General features: G+C 42.9%; 1 protein-coding gene across 3 annotated transcripts in view; it reads right to left on the bottom strand.

Moving 5' to 3' along the window:
• Positions 1–26,794, bottom strand: part of dscama (Down syndrome cell adhesion molecule a) — a 100,959-nt gene that overhangs the window by 27,355 nt on the left and 46,810 nt on the right. For all 3 annotated transcript variants that reach the window (XM_079565546.1, XM_079565548.1, XM_079565547.1), the window contains exons 4-8: positions 6,691–6,837; positions 4,816–5,094; positions 4,307–4,582; positions 2,915–3,211; positions 1,029–1,304 (exon numbers count right to left, since the gene is read on the bottom strand). In XM_079565546.1, the coding sequence (XP_079421672.1) occupies positions 1,029–1,304; positions 2,915–3,211; positions 4,307–4,582; positions 4,816–5,094; positions 6,691–6,837 (1,275 nt within the window). The remainder of the gene's footprint in view (positions 1–1,028; positions 1,305–2,914; positions 3,212–4,306; positions 4,583–4,815; positions 5,095–6,690; positions 6,838–26,794) is intronic.

Here is a 26,794-nt window from a genome sequence, read left to right as displayed (position 1 = left end):
CATTACACAAGGTCACTGGGGAACAAGAAATATATTTTAAGGTGCAGAAAAAGAAAACTATGAAAAGATTCATCCATGTTTTGATTAAATAAGGCATTTACTGATTTATTATTTGACACCAAGGGCAGTGGCGGAGCATGTCACCACAAGTTCGAAGATTTGTGTCCAGTGGGCCGATTTTTTTCATACAGTCCAGCCCTGATCACGAGCGATCGCTGTTGTTGTTTACTTCTGCGATTTTCGCCGGATGTTTTCATGAATGGTTGGCAACAGCTGATGCATCGAGGTCTAACATTGTTTTATAAAATGACTGATCTGTTACAGCATAAGGAAGCAATGCCCTGTTTGTGAACAGTGTTTTTGCCCTTCATAGACCTACTATTATTTATTTAAAACACTGAATTGCCTTCCATACCCATTGATGTGACGACATTGCGATTGCCCGTATGACCCATAGATATAAGATAGAAGTGCTCCAGAGGCCAGAGCCTGTCAATCATAGATTTACCAGCGCGGTTAAAAATATGATACATAGCACAGCGTTGTCACATGGGTCATAGCAATTTTTAGAAAAAGAAAAACTCCTGGAGCCGGGCTTTTAAGCAGTGCAAACAAGGTAAAAGACATCATAGAAATGCTGTTTACGTGTGTCTTTTGGAGTCACCCCTGGCCACCAGGGGGTGGTATAACAGCAATGTCAGCTCCCCGCCAGGAGGACCAAAGAGAAGCGCTTTCCTTACCCATTGGAATAACCTGGTCATTGAGGATGTTCAGGCAGTCAGCTAATCTCATTATTGGGGAACATAAAGATGCTAAACCTAGACCTGACCAACTGCATCAACCCCAGGGCATAACAGTTAGTTAAAAACCGTGACATATAGTAAACAATGTCCCTTTAGTAAGCGAATTCACACACATAAAGCCACTGCAATGCTGTTAAATTCTTATCAAAAAGAGTTTTCACCAGTCAAATTTATGAAAATGCATCTGTAACTGGTATGAACTGGGGCCGTGGTCGCGCTGTTTACCTTTCACAGTTACATAGACGCTCTGGTGCGTGGAGAGCTGAGGCTGGACCAGGACATTACATGTGTACTCTCCCTCGTCCACATCCTTCTGCACGTCGAATAGCTTCAGGGTGCCGTTGTTCTCGAAGGCCCGTTGGCGGTGGTTGTATGGCAGCAAATTGGAGTCCTTGTACCACTTTATAGAATAATATGGGTAGCCAATGACCCGGCAGTGGATGTACATGTCCCGCCCAGCAATGGCAGTGAGATTTTTCATTGGTCTGATGCTGGCAGGCCCTTGGGGAACACATTGAAAGGACAACTCTCTTAAATTGATTTTTAGGTTTCGGTTACAAACAATACTGTACTGTGTGTTTACATGTCCTGATTCATTTTGGTGATAAAGAAAGACGTTTTAAAGTGTTTTAGGTTTCGAAATGGATTGATACACATTTTCTAATTCAAAATAATGACAGTAAGAAGTGAAAAACTGGGCTGGGCAGGGTTTCAAATTGGCCAGGAGCGCTCTCTGCAGGCAGTAGAGGGAATAACACATGGAAAATGGCTTTACTTTACAAAATGACTTTAAGTGCCCACCTCCAGTGCCGGCTACGACTGACTCTCTGACGAGCATTAGAGCGAAATGGTTCCTTTTCCACTCATGAACATATTACCAGAGTCATTACTCACAGGGAGCCTCTTGCAGACACTTGTGAAATACTAACAGGCCCGACAAATCGACTTCCATATCTCTAGGTCTATTTCAGGAAACTGACTATCAGGCTGCCTTTTAACAACTAGTAGAAAGCCGTTTAACTCAGCGCTGTAGTGTACTTTAAACCCACATCCTGGGTTGCTATCCTCTTTTGCACGATTAGGGAGCCAATGGCGTGAGAAACAGTCATTACACTTCCCGGCGAAGGCACCTGTGGAGATTTGTCTTCATTGCATGGCTGCATTTCACATCCATGCGCCCATGCTTTGAGGGCTACAGGATCAGTGTATTTAGCCTCACAACATGCACGGATGAACGCAATCAAATTAGAATGATCAGCGCGCAGCATCCAGGCCTGTGCAAGTGCATGGCTGAAATACTAATGGCTTTAGAGCAAGACAGTCAGATCATTACGGCAAAACTGCTGTGTGGCAAGAACAGTGGGGCAACCACATTTCACTTTAGCTATTTTTCAAAAGGCAAAAGTAATTATTTGAGCCAATTCGCTCCCTTAACGTATAAACTTGCCTAACTTTCACAATGAGGTGTTTAATTACTGCGCTGAGTTGCTGTCACTTTCCGCAGAATAATATGGGATAATTGTTAATTCAAAGCCCAGTCTTGAGACAAGATTCTGTTGTTTTTGTGTTTCTCCCCAGAAGCATGTATTAATTTTTTGAGCTTTAAACCCCTAAAACAAGACAAAGATTTTCTCTGCTAATAACCAGCTTATTCAAATAAAAAAAACTAACCAAAGATTTCCAAAGTGCTCTCTGAAATAAATTTTGCATCTAATACATCAACAAAACCAATCCATAAATTTCAACCTGGGCCTTTCCATGATCAACCTTTTTCTTTTCTTTTTTTTTTTTAACGTTTATAAACAGGCATTATTGTGTTATGGGAAAACATGAATTAAAAGCAAATTTACTGTACATTTTCCCTAATTTCTATGTCGTAATCTAGAGGAAAGTTTTAAATAGATTTATGCCCAGTGTCTTGCCTTAAAGAGAACTAATTCTGCTCTAATAATGTCCCAATAGGAAGGATTTAGCGAGTGGTAGATTTGGAAGGAAGTGGTAGATTCTTGATGAATCTTGAGCATTTTTTAGACTGAATTTGGACCAAACGAATCAAGACATGTCCTTGTGTATATGTGATGGTGAGTCGGAAAAGTTGATCTGACAAGCACCTCTTACGTTTATTCGCGCCTGGTAGGAAACCGTCCCGGCGGAGTTGTTACAGATGCAGCGGTACACCCCTCCGTCCGGGACCTGTGTTTGGCTGATGTTGAGGTGGCTGACCGCGTGGCCCTCGGTGTTGGTGTAGTGAGAGATGCGGTGGCGACTGTCCCGCACCACAGGCTCCTCGTCCAGAGTCCACGTCACCCTGGGCTCGGGCGTCCCCTTCACAGTGCACGACAGTGAGACAAACTCATTGATGTTGTAGACCTTCTCGCTGAATGAGGCCAGGATCTTAGGGGTTCCATCTGAGACCGAGACAGACAGTAGGTTTATTACAATCTGAATCATGTGGTATCACAATAAAGCAGTGGTTCTCAACGATCTTCAGGACACACACTAGACGATAAACCATGATCAAAATAACAACATCAATTTCTGTATGAAATGGAAAAAAATACATTAAAAAGTCCATATTTAATCTTCCAAGTACCACCAATGTATTACTAAACCATAGTTTACACTATCCCAATTATAATGAACAAAGTCTTAGGGGGTCGTATTGAGAGTATTTGCTAAAATTGTTAAATGAAAACCACATATATTTGTAAATTTTGTATCAAATAGCTTAGTAAACAAATTACCAAATTAGATTTTAAAAGTTCCTGCTAGATATTACTTATATTACTCTTTTGATTTGCAGTGGGGGTTTCAGATTGTCTGTGAGGTGATTTTGGGCTTCTCTGTCTGAAAAGTGAATCTCGATCATAGAGTGTGGTACGTCTGTCACGATAACATATTGAAGTTCGATATATTGAGGCAGGAAAGTATCGCGATAAACGATATTATTGACTCTAACGATACAAGATACTGTCAACTCTCAGGCATAAAAATGACAGTAAACCTTTGTTCCAAATGTGCATAATCATATCCTAAAACACCACAAAAGATGCAATATACATGAAATATAATATAGGTAAGTTTGCTTCAGTTAAAAATCAAAGTTTTACGAAGAAAAAATAGGGGGGCAAATGCTAATAAATGTTCTGACGATAAATATTGAGCCCAACAAAAATATTGTTTATCTGTTATTTATTGAAAGTCGATATAGTATTTATCGTGACAGCCCTAGAGTGCGGTTCCTTGGTGGTTTTGGCGCAGCATTCAAGAGTTGTAGGCAGTGGTCTGGTTATAATATATTGAAAAACAGTACTCACTCACTGTGCTTTATACATTTAAGCATTAAGCTTTGATCTGGCCTAACTAACTATAAAAAAAAAAGTCAAAACACATAAATAAAGCATACTTAAACATCACAAAAAGCATTGTAGCAGTTGAGTTTTTGTAAGTCACCCTCCAAGTAACGTCAATATTGGCAGTTTTATACACTACATTGCTCTGACCTTCCAGGATGACTTGGACATAATCTTGGGCGGACATTTTCCCGTGTCTTGCGAAGCACTGGTAGGCTCCTCCGTCGCTCTTGGCCATGCCTGCCATCACCAGGTTCTCCCTGTTCTGGCCGGTCATGTGCACGCTGTTGCTGGGATAGATGAGCTCCCCGTTCCGGTACCATGACAACTGGTACTCCTCCGAGCCGCTCACTCTGCAGGACAGTGACACCTGGCTGCCCACGCTGCCTCGCACCTTCTGTGGACTCACCTGCACCTTCAGGGGCTCTGGAACAAGACATCACACACTTCAGAAGGCACCTCCTACATGCTATGAGCACTATTTGTCAAATGATGGGATATTGTGGAAATCCAGTGTTTGAAATGATCATTAACATAAAAAAAGAACAACAAAATAGTAGAAAATAGTAAAAAAGAGTAATTCTCAGATGTTGTTTTTTTCCCTTTTCAAAGTTGCGACCTCTTTTTAAATGGGGTTTAGCTCCAAGTGTTGCACAAACCTTTGACCAGCAGCCGTCCCACCACCTCTGCGTTCCCGTAGCTGTTCCACACCTCGCACACGTAGGTCCCGGTGTCAGTGGGCTGGGCTCGTTCTATGAGCAGCCCCGTCACACTCTGTCTAAAGCGGGAGTCGGGCTCCAGCGGCCGGTTGTCCTTCAGCCAGCGGTACTTGGGCGCGGGGTGGCCTGAGGCTTTGCAGGGCAGCTCCACTCGATGGGACGCCATGACCTCCCGCCGCTCGAAGCTGTCCAGGATGTGTGGCGCCGAGTTGGTGGGGTCTGTTGAGGAGACGCACAGACTTGAAGTGGCACTTTTCTGTTTGTTTTACTTTCTGCATTTGTTCGGATTTTTGAAAGGTAATGTAGAAAAATGGCAGCAAGATGTTGTGTTAGTAAAGCATGCAATATGTAATAAGAATAGAATAACATTTGCAAAGCTTTCGTAAGGTTAGCCCTAAAACAGAACTGGATTTTCCTATTTTAATCCTGCAAAATGTATTGCAACACATCAAATTGCTATTTAGCAAATACGTTGGTTAAGTGTGACACAATAACAAGCTACTTCCGGGTCCACACTATTGAGAGTTCCATAGATAAACACAGCAAAAAAAAACCACAACTTTATCTGAATCTCCTGCTGAAGTAACAACAGATAAGCAAAAACTGCTTTACACCTTAGATTAGAAGATTAGAATAATATATCTCATGTAATAAAAAAGCTATTCATTTATTTGGACAAGACACCGCTAGTAACTCATAGGGAAACAACGGGACAGGAAGAGCTGCACCTCCTGAGGATCTACACGGAAGTCATGTGATGCTCGCGTGCATTTACTGTAGCCCATTGCTAATTATTTAGGCAATATGATTTCACCTGCAAACATCAAAATAAATAAATATGCTGTGTCCATGGGATCTTATTATAAATGCTGCGAACTCTAAGCCTGGCTATTGCCGGACAAAATATCACAAGCTATATTTTCTCGAAGGAGAGGTGTGGTTTACGAGCCGTTCATTGGGCACTACGAATGTTTGTCATATGCGTCTGCATGTATCAATAGCCAATCGTATCAGATGATGTATGAAATACCTGCTGTAAACGTTTGAGCTAAACTATTTAGAACACGGTCTAAACCTTGATCAAAATATGGCGTTGCTGCTGTCATATTGGATCTGTAAATAAACTTTTTTTTAATGTTTTAACATTAGTGAACAAACTACAAGCTTCCGTATGTCGAATAGCCTGTCATCGTCTTGCCGTCCCTCCTTGTTCTGTGATTGGTTCCCAAATCCACGCGAAAATTTCGGTCATGGTCTCCAGGCTGTTGTGCAGTTCACAATGATTCGAGCGCACACAGCAGTCTGGGTATTCCCAGGCTAGCCAACTCTCTGGTTTACACCCTGAAAACATGTTCTGAAATGCATATTGGTCTGGAATATCAGGATATAATAAAGTCATTTTTTAATGCTCTTAAGACATGTTTAAAATGTGCACAGTAAACAGAATCTTCCACACAATACACACAATATTTATTATATGTATGACCTTATCTATACTTGTTTTGCTTATGTACTGGGTAAAGGGGTAAAGTTTTCCATGCGAGGCCCTTCCCCCTCACAGTGTTGGCACAGTTGTAATGACCTTTATCACATGTCATTCCCTTTTTCGTTCGTGGCTCTGTTCTGTCACATTCCATTTGATTCAGACTGTCTGTTTCTGCAAGCAGCACTTTATTTCCATATGTTCCTCTGTCCACAGTCATAATAATAACATGCAGCAAGGATCACAGCTCAACACAGTATGCTACCAGATTTCCCCAGTTAGAACAACAAAACTGTAACTTCAAAGGACTTTTTCCTTTCAAATATCCTTACCTGAGACAATGAGGCGGGCACTATTGCTCTGTCTGGTCTCCCCTGTGTATCGATGCCGTGTCATGCACCTGTAGTTGTATAGGCCGTCCTCCATCTGCACATCGTGAATGTACAGGGCGCCCGTGGATGTGATGAGAAACCGGGACACTGCAAAAGAACACAATGGAGACGCGCCATAAGAAATCTTCAATGACAAACACGGTACAGTCTTAGTTTACATTGTGGCTGCACAATATTATATTATCATTATGACAGTATTGGATGATACAATATCCTGATCACGAGAAGTCAAGTCAGTTCAAAAATGCATGGTTATTTACAAGAATATACAGAACTGTGCTGAAATAGTTTAGTTTAATAAAAGCAAAGACTTATTGAATATTGCATTATAATAATTATTTATTATTTATTTTGACTGACTCTTTCACCAAAATCTGATTAACAATAATAGCCTAGTAATAAATGGGTCAGAAAAAAAAAAGATGTTGATGACACTGTGACATTTTCTCCTTGTTTCATCATATCCAGAAGCATTTTCCAAATCAAACATTGCGATGCCAATGCGCAAAGTGCATATTTATTCAAATCAAACCGTATGCATTCAAAGAGGACAGAATCGAGGAAATCCAATATTGGAGCCTCTCTTTGCAAATATTTGCAAGTCAAGTGTGGGTGCACAGGGCCCTGTGCGATTGTAGTCACCAAACATCTGCTGCAGCGCGTTTAGCTCCGAGGCGCCGTGACAAGCCATGTGTGTTGCGCAGCGCGGGAACACGGCTCGTTATCATGTAGCTCATCGCTCTCCTGTGCCTCTCTGGGGGAAAGTCTTCTTTAGTTTGCCTTTTTGCCTGCGCCAGACTAAGTGCGGAGAGCTGGAGATCACAGTGCTCTTTGATACGCTGTGGCTGCGCAGGTCGCTTGTGCAAATGTCATGCTAATGTTATGCTAATTGGTGAGTACGTCACAGGTGGAAAGTGGAGAGAAGTAGGTTCGACTGTTTAGGACGAGTGATATGCCGCCGGTGCCCGCTGGTTGTTCCATGTGTCTAATGTTATTGAGTGTATTTGCAACGAGACTCAGATAAGGTTCGCCATGTGAAAGAGGCAACAATAGCTACTAATATCGTTCATTGAATAAGTGTTGCTTTGCTTAGACTACACACATTTGCACACTCTGTTCTGGCCTAAAACCTGAAGGCAAGTAGCCAACCGGACAAACACATTTTTCTGTTATCACAACCTACTTTAAAATGTGTGTTGGCCAATTTAGCTACTATCAAATGAATGTTGCTGTGTAGCATAGATCTAATGCACTTGCATTAATGATAAATGTTCTCAATCATTATGATGCTTTTCTAGGCTCTCAAAGCGCTTTACATGAAAGAACTAGTCACCCATTCACGATCATTCACCCACTCATTGGGCAAGTGTCTTGCCCAAGGACTCAACGACCTTCTGGTTATAAGACTCTACTGCCTGAGACACTCGCCCCCACCGTCGCATATGGACCTCTAAGTCGGAGCATAGCGGAGCATTGGCGTACTCTGGGGTGCCGTTGCAGAGTACAGACAGACTAGGCTATTCTTTCACTTTAGAAGGTTGACCTTTTGAGCGAGTGACCTTGCTGAGTTTGAAGGTGGAAAGAAAGCATGAAGATGGGAGAAGGCTTACAGCTAGCCTGCGAACGTTCACAAAATGTTTCAATTCAGCTGCTGTTGGACACATTTGACTGTACGTAAAAAATATAATTTATATTTTTTAGCATAAATCAATAAACTGCATCCTCCATGGACAGACCTATTCCTGCAGAAAAACACAATGGTTTTGGTGTTCTCATGTTTACCGGAGGTGTGATATTCAGAATGACATGGACAAATGGGAGGACAGTGAACGAGAAAGGAGGAATCCACAGAGGAGGGAGTGAGGGAGCTATTGTGAGCAAGTGTTGACCTAGTTACAATGGGGGAACCATGTACCAGGTATCTTTAGGTTTTACCTGAACTAACCCACGTTAAGAGAGTCAAGGGTACGGTTTTGAGTCAAGGTTAATGTTTGTCAGATGTTTTAAAAGTGGGTTGTCTTCTGTTGATTAGACCAAACTCGCCTGTGGACGCAGTCTGTCACCCTGGAAGGCTTTAGAGCTTTACAGGGCTTGTTTCTGAATGAGAAGAGCTTTCATTAAAACAGACTGTCAGAGCGACAAAAGGGCTGGCTCTGCAGAGGGTCAAGAATCTGGAAAAAAAACACGCGTGGCCCATGTGCTTGGTGCATTACTTTCCATTTGTCAGCCAATGACAGTTTACTCTTTTATTTCATTGGAGTTTTATTTTGTGTGCACTGGAGAAATGCTCAATATTTAATCTGCTCCTTCAGGGCTGGAGGCCTTCAGAACAGAGCTATATGTTTGTGTACTTCAAGGACATCACAGTGTTGTTTTATCAGTCAAATCAAACATGGCTGCCATGTGTGTAAGAAAGCCTATTGTAACAGCGTATGAGTGTGAACATGTCTGCGCTGCATCCAGCTGCATGGAGCACTGGTCAATAATAACGATCGCTCGGTGCACTGCGTTTCTCGCTGCTCCTCGGCGCTTTGCCTTTTGCATACTAACTCAGCTCTAGAGACAGCAGCCACTGTTCCATGAGTGAGCGAGAAGCCTTTGGGATGAGAATGGCCGGAGCACACACCTGGCTGTATCTGGGTATGTGTAAGTATGGCTTCAGTGGGGCCCAGGTGGCTGGACCATCAGCACATGGCTCTTCCTCTCACTGGCCCGCCCAGCTGCTTGGACACTAACACAAGTCTCTTTCTGTGGATCACACTCAATAGATTCAATTAATCCCCATATAAGCCACAGAGAGCTGCAAGGAAACTCTTTGTTCACTCAGACCCAGGCACTGCAGCCCGACACAGACACAGCCTGATGAGGCTCAGCACACAATACCCTTATTTATGAGTTTATTACAAAGCTCTCACAAAGTCCAGAAAGCCGTATGCTGCTGTGTCATCGCTGGAGGTCAGTGTGAGACAAGGACCAAAGAGAAAGATTTCTCTGACACAAACTGCAGCACTTTGACCTGCTACCACTGAGCACCATCTGCCTGACTCTGCCTTTGACTCTGCCTTAGCAGTAACACTCAGCGCCGCTGCCTGCTTCATTTTCATATTCTGCATAATTGAGACATGAGCAGAGGAGAGAAGAGACAGAGGGATAGAGAGAGAAACTAAAAGATCAAGAGAGAAAGAGCACCTCTGGGATACAACCACTCTCTGTCATCTAAAATGACTAACAAATTAGCTTACAGCTACGCGCTCCCAGTCAGGGGAAAAGAGTCAACTTTCATATGCTAATGCAGATCATGGCTAAGCAGGAGCAATTATAAAAAAAAAAAAAAGTCAGCTCTGCCTGTCTGACAGATCTCAACTGGCAGCCACTACCTCCCCAGCTTTTCAATGCGGAATCGCGAACGGAACAGTGTTTTAGGGTTCCTGCACATTCCTTTAGCTCTTACTCAGAGAATAAATGAGTACAGAAAAACAGACATTTGAAATAGAAAAGTTATTTACAATCATCTACTGCCAACTTTGGACAAATAATTAATGCAACTCACTCAGGGGTTCATTTATCAAGATAAGTGCTAAATAGCGAGTGCCAGCTGAAATGGCATATACTGTACCTTTTTTGGGCATGATGCACCAACTTTACCATTTGAAATTTCATGTATTACAGTATTAGGGCCGCTGTGCTACCGTGCCGCCCAGAGAAATAGAACACTGCCCCAGAAGCTCTTTGACCTCCTGTGACACTTGTGATATACTGGAGTTTCAGTGATATACTGGAGTTTCAGTGATATACTGGAGTTTCAGTAATATACTGGAGTTATCAACACCTTCAATCTAGACAGAAGCCTTTTACAGCTACAATGTATGTGCTTCCTCCACAGTCTGACCTGTGCACTGCCTTCTAGGGCTTTTGTCTAAGATGACGAAGAGAAATCAAACTATATTGTGATCGAACTTTCCCTCCATCACTCCTCGTATTGGTTAGTCCTGTCTTGCTTTGAGTGAGTGTGTTACTCTCGGTATTAAAGTCAACATAAATGTAATAAGAGCAAAGAAATAAACTGAAAATATGATCGAGGCTCTGATAAAACGGTGTTATGAATTTTGGGGGCAATTGCCTACCTCTAACTACTCAGTCTGTCCCTTCTGTGTGTTTACCCCCAGTTCAGTGAGAGGAGTGGCTCTTTGTAGACAGCTGGCCCAATGTAACCTTGGACTCAAAGTCACATGGCTGTAGCGTCTCCAATCGACTTTAATCACAGAGAGGAAAACATGGCCGGCTTCAATAAACTGGAGCCGCCACCGTAACACAACCATATGTGCCGCCACATTGTTCTCTGTATGAAAATGTCACACGCCGGTTGGTGCCAGCTCCGGCAGAGTGGGTAATAATAAGTGTGTGATGATGGCAGGAGGCCTGCGTGGTAATTAGTCCTGGTCACAGTTATTGGCACAGCCATGCGGTGCGATCGGCAGCAGATAAGCATCTCTATGGAGGAGAAGGCGAGGGGATCCCACCTATTTGAAGCCCCTCTAATAAAAAACATTTGTCATTCTTACACGAGCCACACTGACAGCTGCTCGGGGGTTGTCATGGCAACACACTGGCCACCACTCGCTTAGCAAGCAATATTCCCTTGCACTGTACATGGAGGAGAGGTGGTCGAGCACACAGACTCAGACACAAGCTAAAACACTGTGAACTAGACTGTAGCCAATTTAGCAATTTTTTAAAAACTATTTCTTTATTTACTTTAATGCATTTAATTTCTGTATTTATTTGACAGACAACTGTGTAATGATTTGTTACAACAGAAGTGTGCTTCTTACTGCAGGTCAGTGTAATAAGACATTTTGCTAATGTTTCAGCAAGTTGCAATGTTACTTTTTTTCTAGCTCAATATGCTTTAACAAGTACTGTATATAACACTAGTTTGGAGTCACTCAAAAGTTTGGGGTCATTTAAAATGTCCTTATTTCTGAAGAAAAGCATTGATTTTTTCAATGAGGACAACATTAGATTAATCAGAAGTCTAGACATTGTTAATGTTGTGATTGCCTAATCTAGCTGGAAACATGGTACATTGCGTTAGTTAATTGTGTTAAAGAGTAATTGATGATCAGAAAACCCTCCTGCAATTCCTGAAAACTGTTGTGCTGATTAAACAAGCTATACAACTATCTTTTATTTTACTATAGTGACATTACGTAGTCATGTATAAAAAACAACAACAACAACAACAAAAAAACATGTGCTTCCTGATATTAACATTTTAAAATTGAAAAACGTATTTCTCAAAATGTTCCGATAAGAAACAGCTTGCTATCTTTGGTATTTTGTCTGTAGTGCTCAAGAAAGCACTGAACAGTAAAATCCTATAGCCAGAGCTTTGTTCTCGTATTAAACATCTGGCTAATTTCCCCCACACCTGGAGGAGCCATCTGAGTGCTGCTGCAGACTCAATCTGCTCTGAGTGGAGGAAGTCTCGTTTTTATGTTGCTGCTCCTAATCAGCAGCGGCATCCCTCTGCTCATTAACTAGACACACACTAGCCCCGGGCTAACGGCCTCGTATGTCAACCACAGATAAAGATGTCATCTTCTGCTCGACTGAATAAACCACTGTTAAAACTAGATGCAAATGGACGCTCAACGATATTCAAATGAGGAGACAACAGGGAGCTTAGAGCCCGAGGCGGTGCTCCTCAACGCTGTCCCATACTCCCCAGTCACACAGAGCAGAGCGCTTTTACACACTCTGATGCGCAGTCCTGCCTCGTTAGCTTTATGTGATAAAGATATTACAGGTAATCCGTTTGAGCATTTCACCTGTTTGCAGAACCGTGTGAACAAAGCCTGGCTGGATTTAAACATTGATATATCTAAGTGTTCAAGTCTGTCTCATCATATCACTCTGGATGCCACATGTGTTGAACTGGTGAATCTAAACTGTCCCTCATAAATGAATATAAGAATAAATGTGACCCTTGTTCCAAAGACGTTTAAAGGAGACAAACACAGAATTCTGTACACAGCAGGTCTGATTTGTGCAGGTGGAATAGTAGCTTTGTCCACCGTAGACAAAAGCAGAAAACTGCTGATGCAAACAAACCAAAGCTTTCTCTTATCAAACATCAGACAGTACGACTGTCTGAGTTGTAGAGCAGTCTGTACTGTGACGGGACATCTCTATTCTTCTGCAGACACTGGAGAAGCAGCTGCACCAGCACTTTCTCCATAGACTATTGTTTATCTGTTCTAGTCAAAACTGATGCGTCGCGCCACAACACTTCTCAAATGTGTGTGTTCTGACCAATAATAAGAGTGCACAATGTAATTAGCCTGGGCTGGATTCAGGCTATTAAAGGCTGCTGGAGCTGTGTTTACTATGCTATCACTGGCCTCTCTCTGGCCGACTCTAAATGAGCCAGTGTGTGGCCTCAGCTGTATAATCATGAATATTCATGTGTGTCTGTGTGGCGCTTCTGTGCCATGCAGGCACTAAGGAAGTTCTTACGATCTGCTCCATCACAATCCACTACTTTGTGGAGCTAATATGTCAAACTGACAACAATTAGACTGAACTGCAATAAAGCTGACTTTGTTTTTCACAAACTCAGGCAGAATAGCTCATTATTACTTTGAACTTAACACTTTCTTATAATTGTATTAATAGTTTGCTAATGTTGTGACTAGATTGATATGAGCTGTACAAATATCTACTTTAAATTGGTCTATTTACTCCATCCATTACACAAGTAAGGATTAAACAACGAGGAGCCGTGCATTAGACGGTTATAATGCACGACGCGGAGTCAAGAAGAGGTGTTACTCCGCGAAGTGCATTATAACCGTCTAATACACGGCTCCTCGTTGTTTAATCCGCTTATACCATGGTCCCACAAACGTAACATTTATAATAAATGTTTTTTTCATTTACTAAACTCACTAAATATGCCAGACCACCGGGACTATTTTATGTGGGTTATTAGCCGGTCACTCAAGGCTCGTCTCAGAGCGAGTCATTCTCCGCAGCTATTACGAGGATCTCAGTCAGGCGCAATCAAACAACATAAGCACACGCTGCATCGCCAGAATCACAACACAACACTTTTCCGTGGAAGTAAACACCGATGTGCGGCACTCGTGGGCAGGAGTTATTTCACGTTTACGCTGTTAACCTGAAGCTAGCTAGCTACCTCAACGAGCTCAACTGTTTATGGAAACAGCTGCGGCGGAGTCGCTTACACCTGGGCCCCACCAACTGAAACTTTTATGTTTCACTTTACTAATCCAGACAAATATGCTTAAATGCAGGATCATTTTATGTACGCCTGAAAATTATAAATAGTGCCTTAACCGTTTTCAATCGAAATGGAGAGCTTGCATTTTATTAACAGTAGGCTAACCTAGCTGCTCACTCTCCTCTACTTCCCATTTATCAAACGTTTTGTTTTGGCCAAGAACGTTGAAATTAACCACAAAATCCATCATACGTTCCTGTCAGTCACTAATTACGTGTTTATCTGATTCAGCTGTGTCATGCGTTGCTATGGCGATGCCCACAGCGGAGTGATATCCCAGTGATTTAGCTACCGGACTACGTGTGCGGTTATACGAAAATAATGCACGCTTGTTAGCACCCACCAGCCAATCAGAATCGAGTATTCACCCAGACCATGGTATAATGTATTTTCAACATTGTCTTTCTCCTTAATAAAACCATTCCACCTCTTGCTACACTGCGCTAACCAAAAACCCTCACTCCCAGAGCTCTGTTCCCACGGGATTCCGAAGCACCACATTCCCGTTTACGCAAAAGGCCTTAAACGCAGCGCTCATCGCGGCTTCATGCTAATTTGTGATGGCAAGTGGAGCAGCAGCACAGCGCTGTGAGTAAAGCAGAAGGGGCAAGAGGAGGATTAGATAATCAAACAGTGTGCCACTTTAAATAATCTGAGCTCCTCTGGGGGAGGTGAGACCAGAGCCACAGCCCTCGCCTTTAATTGTCTGATTTTCCCGTCATTACAGTCGAGGGTCTCTGTAATTCAGCCTCATTAAATATTCAGGAGCCACACTGAGGAGAGGAGGGAACAGAGCGAGAGGTAGTTAGAGACAGACTGTGGTCATAGCTCCGCAGACAGGAACACTGCCAACCTGTGTTACACAAGTGTGCGCATGTCATTATGGCACTAATGCACTAACAAATGATGGCACGCCCCTGGTGAGAGTAACACTAAAAGCTTTATCGTCTGCTTTGATAAACCAATCCTTTTATGTGCTTATAAACTCGCACTTCAGTACCATGGACAGCTCCTCATGCAGCACCACAGAAAAGCACTCATTTCCAAAACTCTATGAATGAACATTTAAACTAAACATTGATTCAAATATTCCCGATTCACAGACCACTAACTAGTTACTTAATTTCATGTAATATTTCCCAAGATAAATGTTATGTACCCATAGCATAAAATCTCTACAGAGAGTTTTCAGGACCCCGGACAGCTCCCTCTCCGTCTATTTGAATCTCCCCTTTTAAACCATCACGCTTCCCTATCCTCTGTGATCATGCTGCGTTTACGCCACTCCAGAAGCCATTCACACGACTCCGCTCTTTGGAGTCTAAGACGAACGCCAAACGATGTGAGAAACAGATGGGAGGGACTCAATAAAACCTTTTTTGCGGCGCCTCGTAACAGCTGATTATCAAGCTCATTAGAAGTGTTTGCATGTCGCTAAATGAGCCCGGTAGACGAAGCAGTTATGAGAGTCTCTGCTCCGCGCAATTACAGGAGACGAACGATGCCAGACAAGCCGCGCGAATCGTGGGTAAACTTGTAAACAAACAGTCGGCAAAGTGATTCAGACGGAGATCTCTGTAAGCGGGGCTGGCTGCAGACCAATGCTGAAGGTTCACAATGTGCCCAAGCTACAATTAGATTAGGGTTATTCCACTAAGACTGCGTTCATTCAGAGGTTCGATGGAGGCCCAAAGCTAAGGACTCTTAAGCAACAGAAGGAAAATGTGAGAGATTTACTGAAGTGAAGCTTTGCATTTAGATTTAGATACAAAAAGATCCAGAAGAATCCACAAATGTAATGTTTTCTGACCACTTCTCAATTTCCGGAGAGTCAAGACTGTTTAGTGATAGTTTTTGGCCCATCCCCACCCTTGTTACTACAACTGTACATACTAGCCTTGAAAAAAGATCGTTTCTATTCACAGTCGAGCTGCTAAGTCGACACCTCCAAAGGACAGTCTCAGTGACATACGATTAGCCGCGCGCGCTGACATCTCAATGCCACTCGTGTGACTGATGTGACATTTACCGAAGCGATCTGTACTCTCCACGTGAGCGGCGCGGTGATTGGACGAACGGTTCATTACTGTAAATCCAGCCTCGGTAAAGAAATTGATCACAACCTGAGCTAACGCTGAGCACCCATCAGCTGAGCGGCTAACAACATTACTACAGATGTGATTTATATGCTCCTTTTCACGATATGACTCGGGCGGCACGTGATAACAACAACATCCATCTTTTACTACAGTGGTTCCCAATCTTTTTGTTGTCTTGTGTATGCCTTGGACATTTCTTTTATACTTTAAGTCTCCCCTTATGTCGAGATTGCAGACAATTGCTTCGAGAAAGATCCGCCAAAGCTCAGATTTTTAGCAAAAAGACAATCTGATCTGTTCAAAGCAAGGCTAATAAGACAGGGAAATCCATACATTTCATTGTAAAACATCATTGTATTCAGTTTCAACTGCCAGAGTACTCTCAAGAGACATCATAGTCCTGGTTGTTTTACTATAGCCACCGCTGAAAATAAAACAATCTTTAATCATTTTGTAAGCTTGGGGGTTTTACATTCACCCAGTACACTCTTTATTTTATTCTGAGTGCGTTTAATTGCTGTAAAACCAGACAAACGAACACAATATCTGCACCCTGCTGTTTCAGAGACCCGGCAAGAGTCACATGATCCTGCAGAACCCTCCATCTTAAAATTGCTGTTAAAAAAAAAAGAAAAGAAGAAGAAGTGCCCTTTTGCATCATGGCTGTTCAGTCTCATCTCTATTCTTTGCTGTCTGTGTCTTTTCATCCAGTGCCTGTTTCCCTCGGTGTTCCCTGGCGCCCTCCCCTCCCCCTCCGCTCTCCCTGCAGAGCATTAGCCTGCCGTGGTCAGGCCGCTTGACAGCTGCTCCACCTGAAGAATATCAATCAATGTTGCTGTGGAGACCGTCTCCGCCTCGCTCACGGTTACATTTTCACCCAGTTTTCTCCCCTCTCTCTCTCTCTCTCTCTCTCTCGCTCTGCAAATGTCACTGTTTAGATTATTTTACTTTTATTTATTTTTTACAGTTTTGCACCTCGGGACGTCTAATTTCGGGGAGGTGTGACTAATTGAGTGGCGGGTGCGAACCCTGAGATGCCTCTCGGAGATGAGGCGGTGCAGACAGGCGTGGGATGGAAGTGTCTGTCACTGCGCTCACTTGACAGGAGAAGGAGAGCGCTACAAATTATGCTTCTCGATATAGCGCCGCACTCAAATGATCTACAAATCACAGCGAGGGACACTTTCTGTTTGTCCATGAAAAAGAGGAGGAATATTGTGTTTTAGGATCGCCATGGCAACAATTCCCCCGGGCCGGGATGGCAAATTGTCAGGAGACCAATCACACACTTGGTTACAATTCACAAGAGTCAGAATTTCTCTCTTGCCTGTGGGTAAAAAAAACAACAGCGGCTTGCAGTTTTATTACACTGTTTGTAATGCACAATTCAGGTCAAAAAGAATAACGCAAACTCAGGTACTGTTGCTTTAAGAATAATCACCACTTTAAAGCCACACTGCGGAACATTCCAGGTTATCTGTTACTATGTTAGAAGAGCTTGATTAATAAATAACCATGCTAGGCAGTACCAAACGTTTGCTCGTTATCAAAATGAGGCAAAGCCCAAAAGCGTCAACATCTTCCATGAAGGAAAACTAGAAATGTCCTGCAACCAGCAAAGGTACAAGTCAGGAGTGGGGAGAGGCTAAGAGTTAAAAAAAATATGATTTTAAGTTATGCAATAAAACAATGTAGTTTCTCAGTCATCCAGGTAGTTTATCAGTCAAACAAAAGGGTGAATTGCCCATGTCCATGCCCATGTCCATGCCGGGCCATGTCTGGGGCCCCCGCTAGTGACGTCATCTGCCATCACTGGGTATTCACCATCCACGCCCACCGCGTCTATATCTGGTGGGTGTGGTCACCACGGACAACAGCTCTGAGGAAGCTGTCTGGATGGACAGCAAAACTGTCAGCTCTTTGAAAAGTAAAAGTAAGTCCAGTTGTGTTGATTCACCCTTTTGTTTCAGTTATGCAATAGTGACATCTGTAAAGAATAAAGCACTTGAGATGTAAAAATGAGACGTAATGATGATGTGGCTGAAATACCTCAGGACAGACTAGAGCAGAGCAGATGTCTTATGACCTGAAGATCAGCGATTGGAATCCTGGCTTCTGCTGGTGCAGGTTTTTTATAAATAAATAAAATTGTTTTAATGTAATTATAATTAATTTGTTTTATTGTTCGTTTTGGAATTGTTTGTTTTTATTGTGCTTTTAATGCTTTTTAAATTGCATTTTATATTGTGCCTGGTGTTGCTGTGAGGCACATTGTCATGTACATGAAACGTGCCATACAAATAAACTTGCCTTGCCAGGCTGTCATTGTGTCCTTAGGCAAGACACTTTACCCTCCACACCTTTGGGAATGTAGATTTAGCTCAATCAGTCTACCCCAGGGCAGCTATGGCTACAATTACACCTTTCCACTACAATGTGAAGTGTCTTTGAGTGCCAGGGAAAGAGCTACATTAACCAATGTATAATCATTATGTATATTATTATGATTATGTCTCTTCCCACATAAAACCCAAGAGTCACAACTATTAGTTTAGTTTAGTTTAGTTTATTGGTTTATTTGGTTGGGAAAGTGCATGTTAATGACTAAAGCCACACAGGATTGTAGCCTTGGCCTAATTTCCATCCGTCGTCCCCTATACGCACTCTCAAACACACTCTCATTCATCTTGACCTATTGTATATGTTTTAGTGGTAAGGGAAACCGGAGTACCTGAAGGAAACCTACACAGACACATGGGGAGAACAGGAGAACATGCAAACTACTTTAATAACTCACATCTGAAATGTACTCATATCTTTTATTTTACTAAAACAAGTCAATTACAAACATCTTGAGCTCGATTCTTCTCTAATATTGTGCCTCTTCATCAAATTGCACTTGCTGCCAGCAGTAATTGCTTTAATCAACTCCTAATGCGCTCCTCATATCCAGACAAAGCCTCCATATGTAGCTCTAACCGGTGGAACGACTCCCCGTAGGCCTGGCGTGGTGGTGCTGGTGCCAAGCCCGCCAGCGCAGGGTTAAGTAAATATTGGGCGAAGCAGCTGCTCGCGGAGTACCATCATGCGCCCGCTCCCAGCCTGGTATAAATCACATGCAGCAATTAGTGCCACACTGTCCCCGTGCCATCGTTAAACAGGCCGCCTGCAGGGGAGGAGCCCGTAAACATGAGCCAGACCTGGGCCTCTGCGTCTCAGCATGACCTTCACACATGATGCAGCAAAACAGGTTATATGGCTGATAATGGGATTTTTTACACTGCAATCAGCAATGGCCGTTATGGAGATAAGCTTATAATGAAGGAGAATGGTCTGGAGGAGCGTCCAAATCATCTGCATTTAAAACTGTGAATGAAACAATAGTTTAGAGGTCTTGGGAGTTATCAGGTGAAAAACTTCTAGCACACTATGGGGTAGCTGGTTTTCTCAAAAGTCAAAAGCCAAGAGTGGATATTAATAGAAAAATATGAACAAGAAAATCAAGAATCTTAATACAAAGTGGCTTAAGCTATTATTCAAATACAACACTTGAGCAATAAAGTATAAATAATCAACATCATTTACAGGTAGTTACAGGGTGTTGAATGTCCTATCATTATATGTTGCTTCAAAGTCAGCCAACGGACCAAATAAGCTTGAGTTCGTCTGGTACTTTCAGTAAACAGATCTGGCGATGCTTTGGTTGCGTCTCTCCCACGTGGCCCCGGCCTCTGTCCTTCGTTAGCTTTGATGAACAAACCAGCATGAGCCAATGACGCTCTAATTTATGGCACCAAGTCTTAAAAGTGATAATCAATGATCACAGACATGATTTTCATCATTCATCAGCGGCGACGGCCATGATCTCAAATACCCAATTAAAGCTTCAGTGTAATTTAGCCAGCAACGGCTCATGGAGGGATGAAAACAGCAGCTCGCGCGGAGAGGACCAGCCATCAGCACCACTATTACCATATTGCTCTAAATTACCACAATCACCGGGGGAGCATTTAACATGCCACCACCCAGCAGAATGAAAAAAAAAAAAAAACGACCCACAAATACTGTCAGGATGAATGTAACTGATTTACATTGGCCCTCTTTCAGACGGGCCGACCAGTTGCTGTTGTGTCCGAGGTAATTGGGAGCTAATGAGGGTGTAATTGGGCAGCATGCACGTCAAGAAAGCAGAGAGAAGCCGCCTGACGTATGGGCTGAGCGCTCAGGTGCTAAATGATAGGCCTGCTTTGAAGCCCCATTGAAAGAATAGATTTTTTTTTTTTACCAGGAGCACCTGAGTGCCTGCCACTCAGAGCGACAGCGGCCGAGGAGGTGGGTGTTCCAGCGGAGGGGGATGGGGAGCGTGGCTGTAGCAGGTGGAAGATGCTGCCTAACATTTCTGCAACAGCAACAAGCTTCTGTCCGCTACATCTTTGTTTTCATTTCCCTGTTCGCTGTTGCTAAAGTGTTGGAGCAGTGTCTTTCCTCCAATTTTCCCGTTTCTGTCTGATTGTGCTGTTTAGGTGCATTGTGGAGAAGGGAGACAGAGGCAGGAGAGGTGAGCTGGTTACTGTGGCAACCAGGAGAGTGACTCTTGGGCGATGGCATATGCATAGAGGGAGAGCTGGAGGGAGAGTGCTCTGCCGGTGATCGTGGAGTGAGTGTGTGTGCATGTGTGTGTGTGTGTGTGTGTGTGTGTGTGTGTGTGTGTGTGTGTAGGTGTGTGTGTGTGTGTGTGTGTGTGTGGGGAGGAGGGGGTGCAGGGGATCAGAGGGAGGTGTCAGCGGGTTACATCCAGGCAGAAGAAAAGGGGGGAGGCAGAAACAAAAGGGAGCTGTCTTTTGAAAAGCCTGGATTGGACTGTCAGAGCCTCCACCGCTAACAACCTCACTTAGCAGGCTGCACCCACTCAGTGCCGACACTTCCTCACTATATCGTGTCTTACTACTGCCTTCAGAGCACTGCATCGTGGGTAATTCTCAATTCACGCTCAGAATAAGTGGGTTTGGAAGTGGGATTCTCGTTAGCAAGAGAGCAGTCTACATCCGTCTGCACATTTTGCGGAAAAGACTGGAATAAAACCAGTAAATTTTGCTCGACTAGACGTTTCCAGTTATGTATATGAGATGCATAAAGTGAAGGGATCTTACACTAAACCTTGAACTCCATTTTGCCAACTATTTTACTTTAAACTAAGAATTATAAGGGAAAAGATATTGCTATTTAAAGATGTGCTGTATACTATTTGTTTTGGCATTTGCATTTCAGCAATAATATATTCTAAATGAAAGCAACTGCTCAATCTATAAAGCACTTTTCTACCTCTACTGTAAACAAAGATCTCAAGCAGTCGTCTGTACTTGCCAGTCAAAGCATGAAGAATATTTCTCTTCTCACCCCAGAATCATCAGCGAATAATAATTTTTTGCCACAAGCTCAATAAATACCAATCCAGTGGTTTAACTTGTAACAGTACCACTACCAACCATTTTTATTCCAGAAAGATACTCTCAACTTGTTTCCAAAACTCTAGTGCTTAGTGAGTTTCAATATCAATGACTGTTTACCCTCGTAACTGAAGCTGTACCCCGAGAAAAGGTTAGGAAAAGTTATTTGTTCAAATGAGAAGCAAAAACATGCTCATTGTTCCCATACTGTGGGATGCATGACTGGCTGGTTATAGGATACGTCCCATAGTGGATGTCCTTTCACAGGTTATATCCATTTACTTTCAGTCTCTCTACTGGCCTCTTCTCCTGCAGGTAACACCAGCAGGTAATGTTTTAATTATCCACTTGTACGTAATAAACCAGCCTTGAAATAACCAAAATCACGTTCATATCTTTAGGCCAATTAACCTTGCACCTCGATCCGGAAGCCGGGGACATTTTGGGGGTGTGCACGGGGACAGGAGTGGGATGAGAGTCGGACCCTCCTGACCTTCTGACAGAAGCCCACAGAGAAACAGACTGCCAGAGACAAACACAGCCATGGGGTGAGTGTAATGAATATGCTGCCCCCTGTGGTGGGGATGACCTTATAAACAACAACAAACTGTCACTACGGCCGGACCTGCTGGGAGCTGCCCTCTGCACAAGGGCAAACGGCCCGGACCACTCAGGACGCCCTGCCAAAGCCGGAGCTCTGAACACGCTGGTTCAGCCTCAGGGGGAACGTTTATGCTGAATGGGGTCTGTTCGTTAAGCGGCAATGATCATGTGCATGGATTGACTGCATCATGATGGATCAGGCCTGGTATAAAGAATGGCTTTTAAAGTCATACTATATTACATTTCACCAAATAAACTGGACAAAATACAAGCATTTATTTTATGTTTTGTAAACAATACCAAAAACAAACATAAATGTGTTGATATAGTGAGCGAGCTCGTCTCAAATCAGACCTGTAGCTCAAAACTTAAGCCTGTCTACACAGAGATGTGCTGCTTTGCTTTTAAACATGAGTTAAAGGAACAGGCCACCGTTTTCCCATACTGAAACATGTTCTTACCTGAGCTTAGACGAGGTAATGCGTACCTGTCTGGTCTTTGTATGTGCCCTCTGTCATGTGGATACAACCAAAGATGTTGTTAGCATTTGGCCTCTCCCAGCATATTCCTATAGCTCCAAACGGGGTGAAGTTAGAAGCAACAAAGCTCTTCCACAGGCACAAAGACCAGACAGGTTCGTATCAACTTGTCTAAGCTCAGATAAGAACATATCTCAGTATGGAAAAATGGTGACCTATTCCATTAAATGATTAAATACATTAAAGGTGCATGATGGGACTTTTTAGGTGAAAAAGCAACAAGTTTAAATTATTGCGTAGTTGACCTTTGAGTGACCCAGTGGCTTTTCAGAGTTTCATGCAGGTTTCCACTGCCGCCGGACCCTCTCGCCAGAAAACCAACGAACCTATGAAACAATTGATTCTGGAGCGTTCGTTGTAGAGGCCACTGTGATGGAAAGTTAAGGAGCCATGTTGACCACACATACACTATCAGTAGTCAAAAAACTCCCAAACATTGGATTAAGAAGTGCTACTATAACTATGTACAATAATCTACACAAAAGTTGAAAAGAGAAACTAAAATGTTCAAGTATTCAACCACACATGAGTGAGACTGTTGTATTCAGACCCCATACAAAAACCCATCCCCCTGCTCTCAATCATAGTGTGAAACAGGCGCATAATTCCTTTGCTTCTCGGTGAGCGATGGAGAAGAATCTACATTTCCACCTATGGCAGCTCATCAAACATCCCATCAGTTCCTCTGTCTCTAAACATCTCTGTCATGTAACGCTAAGTAAGGCTTTTATTAGACACGACAAGCTCCTCTGCCAATCTCTGTGATCTCGGGCGGGCGTGGGGAATCTCACCGACATCCTCGCCTTTCAACGTGTGTGCGTGTGTGTGTATGGGGGGGGGGTGCTTTCATGTCACGCTCAAGGAGACAGCCGGGCGGGGCGGCGGCGGGGTCAGAAGCCACCAGCAAGCATATGGCACTGTGAATTTTTGCGCAGGAGAAGTGACAGGTTAAACCGAACATTTGGTGAAGGCTGGCGGTATTTTTCTATGCAAGTGCGTGCGCTCAGACAGGAGGGGAAGGTCGCTAAACGCCTCCATCTGTGCAGATCCCCCGAAGGTGCCGGGACACTTTGCTACCGTCTCATGCAAATTAGGAGCGCTTAGCAATTATAATGCATTTTAATAGGTGGGGGAAAAAACAAGGAGTAGCGAGGTCAAATGGCTTTCATTTAGTTTTTTCAGCGCCAGATGTTAACGGTTCAGGTAGAGGAGAAGTGGGCTCTCGTTAGGCTTTGTACTTCCCTCGCTGAGTCCCAGGAGGCAGATCTAACACGCTTCTTGTATTGACAGGCATCAAAAGAAACGGGCTCCAAGCAACACTTATTACAATGACACAGGACGCATTTTGAACTTTGTAATGTTAAAAAGAAAACAGGTTTTGCTCCACAATTTCTTTAAAGATAATTTTTGTATTTCTTTTTGTAGCATTATAACACACACACTAAATTGAAGACTAACTCATTATACTAACGATGGATTTTTTTGCACTTTACAAGCTTGACAAGCTTCTCAAAGTGCTGCCATTATTCATTCAATGCTCAGGTGACTTCTTTCAGTATCATTGTGTTTTCAGGCAATTAGAAGGATCTTATTATCAACTGTGTGACTTCAACAGTGTTTTTCTTTTTTCCGGAAACTGTAAAGGCCCTATCTGATTATTTTTAAATTATAAACAATGAAAAAGGAAGCCCCTAAAATGAAGTTTGTTGTGGTCCAAACTCATTCCAAACTTCGACATTTGTAGCATCCAAATTCCTCTCCTCTTCAGGGATGAGTTTATTGGGTGAGTGGCCACACCGCCTTTGCTCTGCCCGTCAGACCTTGGAAGCTAAGCAGGGAAGGGCCTGGTCAGTACTTGGATGGGAGACCATTTGGTAACACCAGGAAGCCTGGCGAACGTAGTGAGTGAGTGATTGAGTGGTGGTCAGAGGGGCTGATGGTGCAATTTGACAGCCTCGCTTCTGTCAGTCTACCCCAGGGCAACTGTGGCTACAATAGCTTACCACCACCAAGTATGGAGTGAATGAATAATGCAATGTAAAGCTTCTTTGAGTGTCCAGAAAGGCGCTATATAAAACCCATGCATTATCATTATTATATTATTGTTATTATTATAATTATTGCAGGGTCACTCTCCCGAGGCGCTTTCACAGAAATGTTGGGTAAAACTAGCCTACAAGTCCATGAAATCGATACAAATGCTTTATAATCAGATGCACAGGGTTTACAATGCTTAAAGAAGTCAAAACAAATTTTCATTACATTACAAAGAACCCCCAAAAAACAGGTATAGCACCTTTAAAATATGACTTAAAGGCAATTATGCAAGGAGGATGTGTAGCTCCTGAGGTAACTCAAAGCACTGCTGCTACTCTATCCCAACAGACCCTTTGACCTCCACACCTCCTCATACACCAGATTCATACAGAGGTGAGGGTGAACGGCAGTGTCAATGGATCCATGGATGAATACTCTAACCACTGTGCCACTGTCGCCCTAATACTCAGTGACCATGGCTGCATGATTGAATTGAGTGCTTCAAGGTTTTTCAATTTGCATAGTTCATATAGCTATTAACATATGACTTTGCATTTAAATTCATGTTAAAAATTTAAATTAATCTACATGGTTATTTCAATATATTCCTCACCTTTTAACACTTATTATCATGCTGGGACTTGGATGAACAGCTTTATTTGATTGATGCGCGAATGACGAGCCTGTGTTATGCTTTTACTCATAATTTTGGATCACGTTTTTTGGACGATGCAGTGATTTTATGCCTGACAACTGCAAATGGTTTTGTCTTAGAGAGATTTACGTTGCAGATTATAAACAGGGACTTAACCTACAGCCTGCCTCCTGGCTAAAGGGTTCTTCAGGGGTAATAGATGCAGATTCCTCCGCATCCTCCTCTTGTCATGCAGTGCCCCACAAGACGATCATATTCAAATAAGGATAAGGAGCTTTGAGGAAATGGTGCAAGGAGTGGAGGATGACTTGAATCTGGTAAACTGTCAGAAAGAGGGATTACTCACCAAATCCCGGGCGAAAATAGAGGCCCCGGTTATTTACTAGCCTTACAGGCAGCTGCAAACCATCTGTACTTAATTGTAAGACACAAACTTTATGGAGATCAGCGAGGATTTGGTCTCAAAGCCTCTTACGCCGCTGAATTGGTGTCTCTGCTTCGAGGGAGAGTAAGGCTGGACTCCAGACATATGTGGTCACATGGGCCGTGCTGGCCCACATGGACAGACTGGTCCATTTAGCGCTCGCTTTCTAGAAACTGGACAATATGTGTCAATCGTTTTGAGGTACTTTTCAAAATAGGGGCAAAGCTATATCTTCTCTTAAATGTTAATACAATGATTTTTCTACTTGCCACAATGTTTCACAAACTGCAGTGGTTTCAGAAAGTATTTAAAATAATCTACATTTCTATTTTATTAGGGCAACCTGGGTTATTTGTTTACAAGTAATGAATGAGTACATATTTCACTGTCCAAACTCTTTCCTAATTCAAGACGAGAACGAACGTGCAAGTTGACGAGGATAATGCTTTATACTTAGTCTTTTTCCTCAAATGTCTGCTTTCACAAAATATTCAAGGAGAATAAAAAATAATAATAATAATAATTTGACCGCTCGAAAAAGCAAAATACAGCAGGAATTTCCGACTTCTTTCTGACACACTCAAAAATAATACATTTTTAATTCGTTTCCAGAGTGGCCTTCGAACAAAATTGTCGGACATTTTGATTTTTGTACCTCTAAGATTAACTTGAACAGCTTGTTTTTCGGGCCACTGTTGGCTGATTTGTGACCTTTGAAAGCTGCCCTATTTTCAAGTTTAACCCTGGATGAGACAGCAAAGCTTGAGTACGTTCACCTTTTGACCTTCTTAGTGTCTACGGATACTGTGGTTTTGGCATCGAACTTTCTAACGCGCTACACCGTTTCATAACTGATCGTCTTCGGGTCAGTGAGGTTTGAGATTTGACTAAGGCTTTGACGGACGTTTAAACCTCTGATGATGAGGCAAAGTTG

Source organism: Gobius niger (genome assembly GCF_951799975.1).
Source record: "Gobius niger genome assembly, chromosome: 11".
NCBI classification, from domain to species: domain Eukaryota; kingdom Metazoa; phylum Chordata; class Actinopteri; order Gobiiformes; family Gobiidae; genus Gobius; species Gobius niger.
Note: the sequence above shows the minus strand (reverse complement) of the source record. Positions and strands in the feature narration are given on the sequence as shown.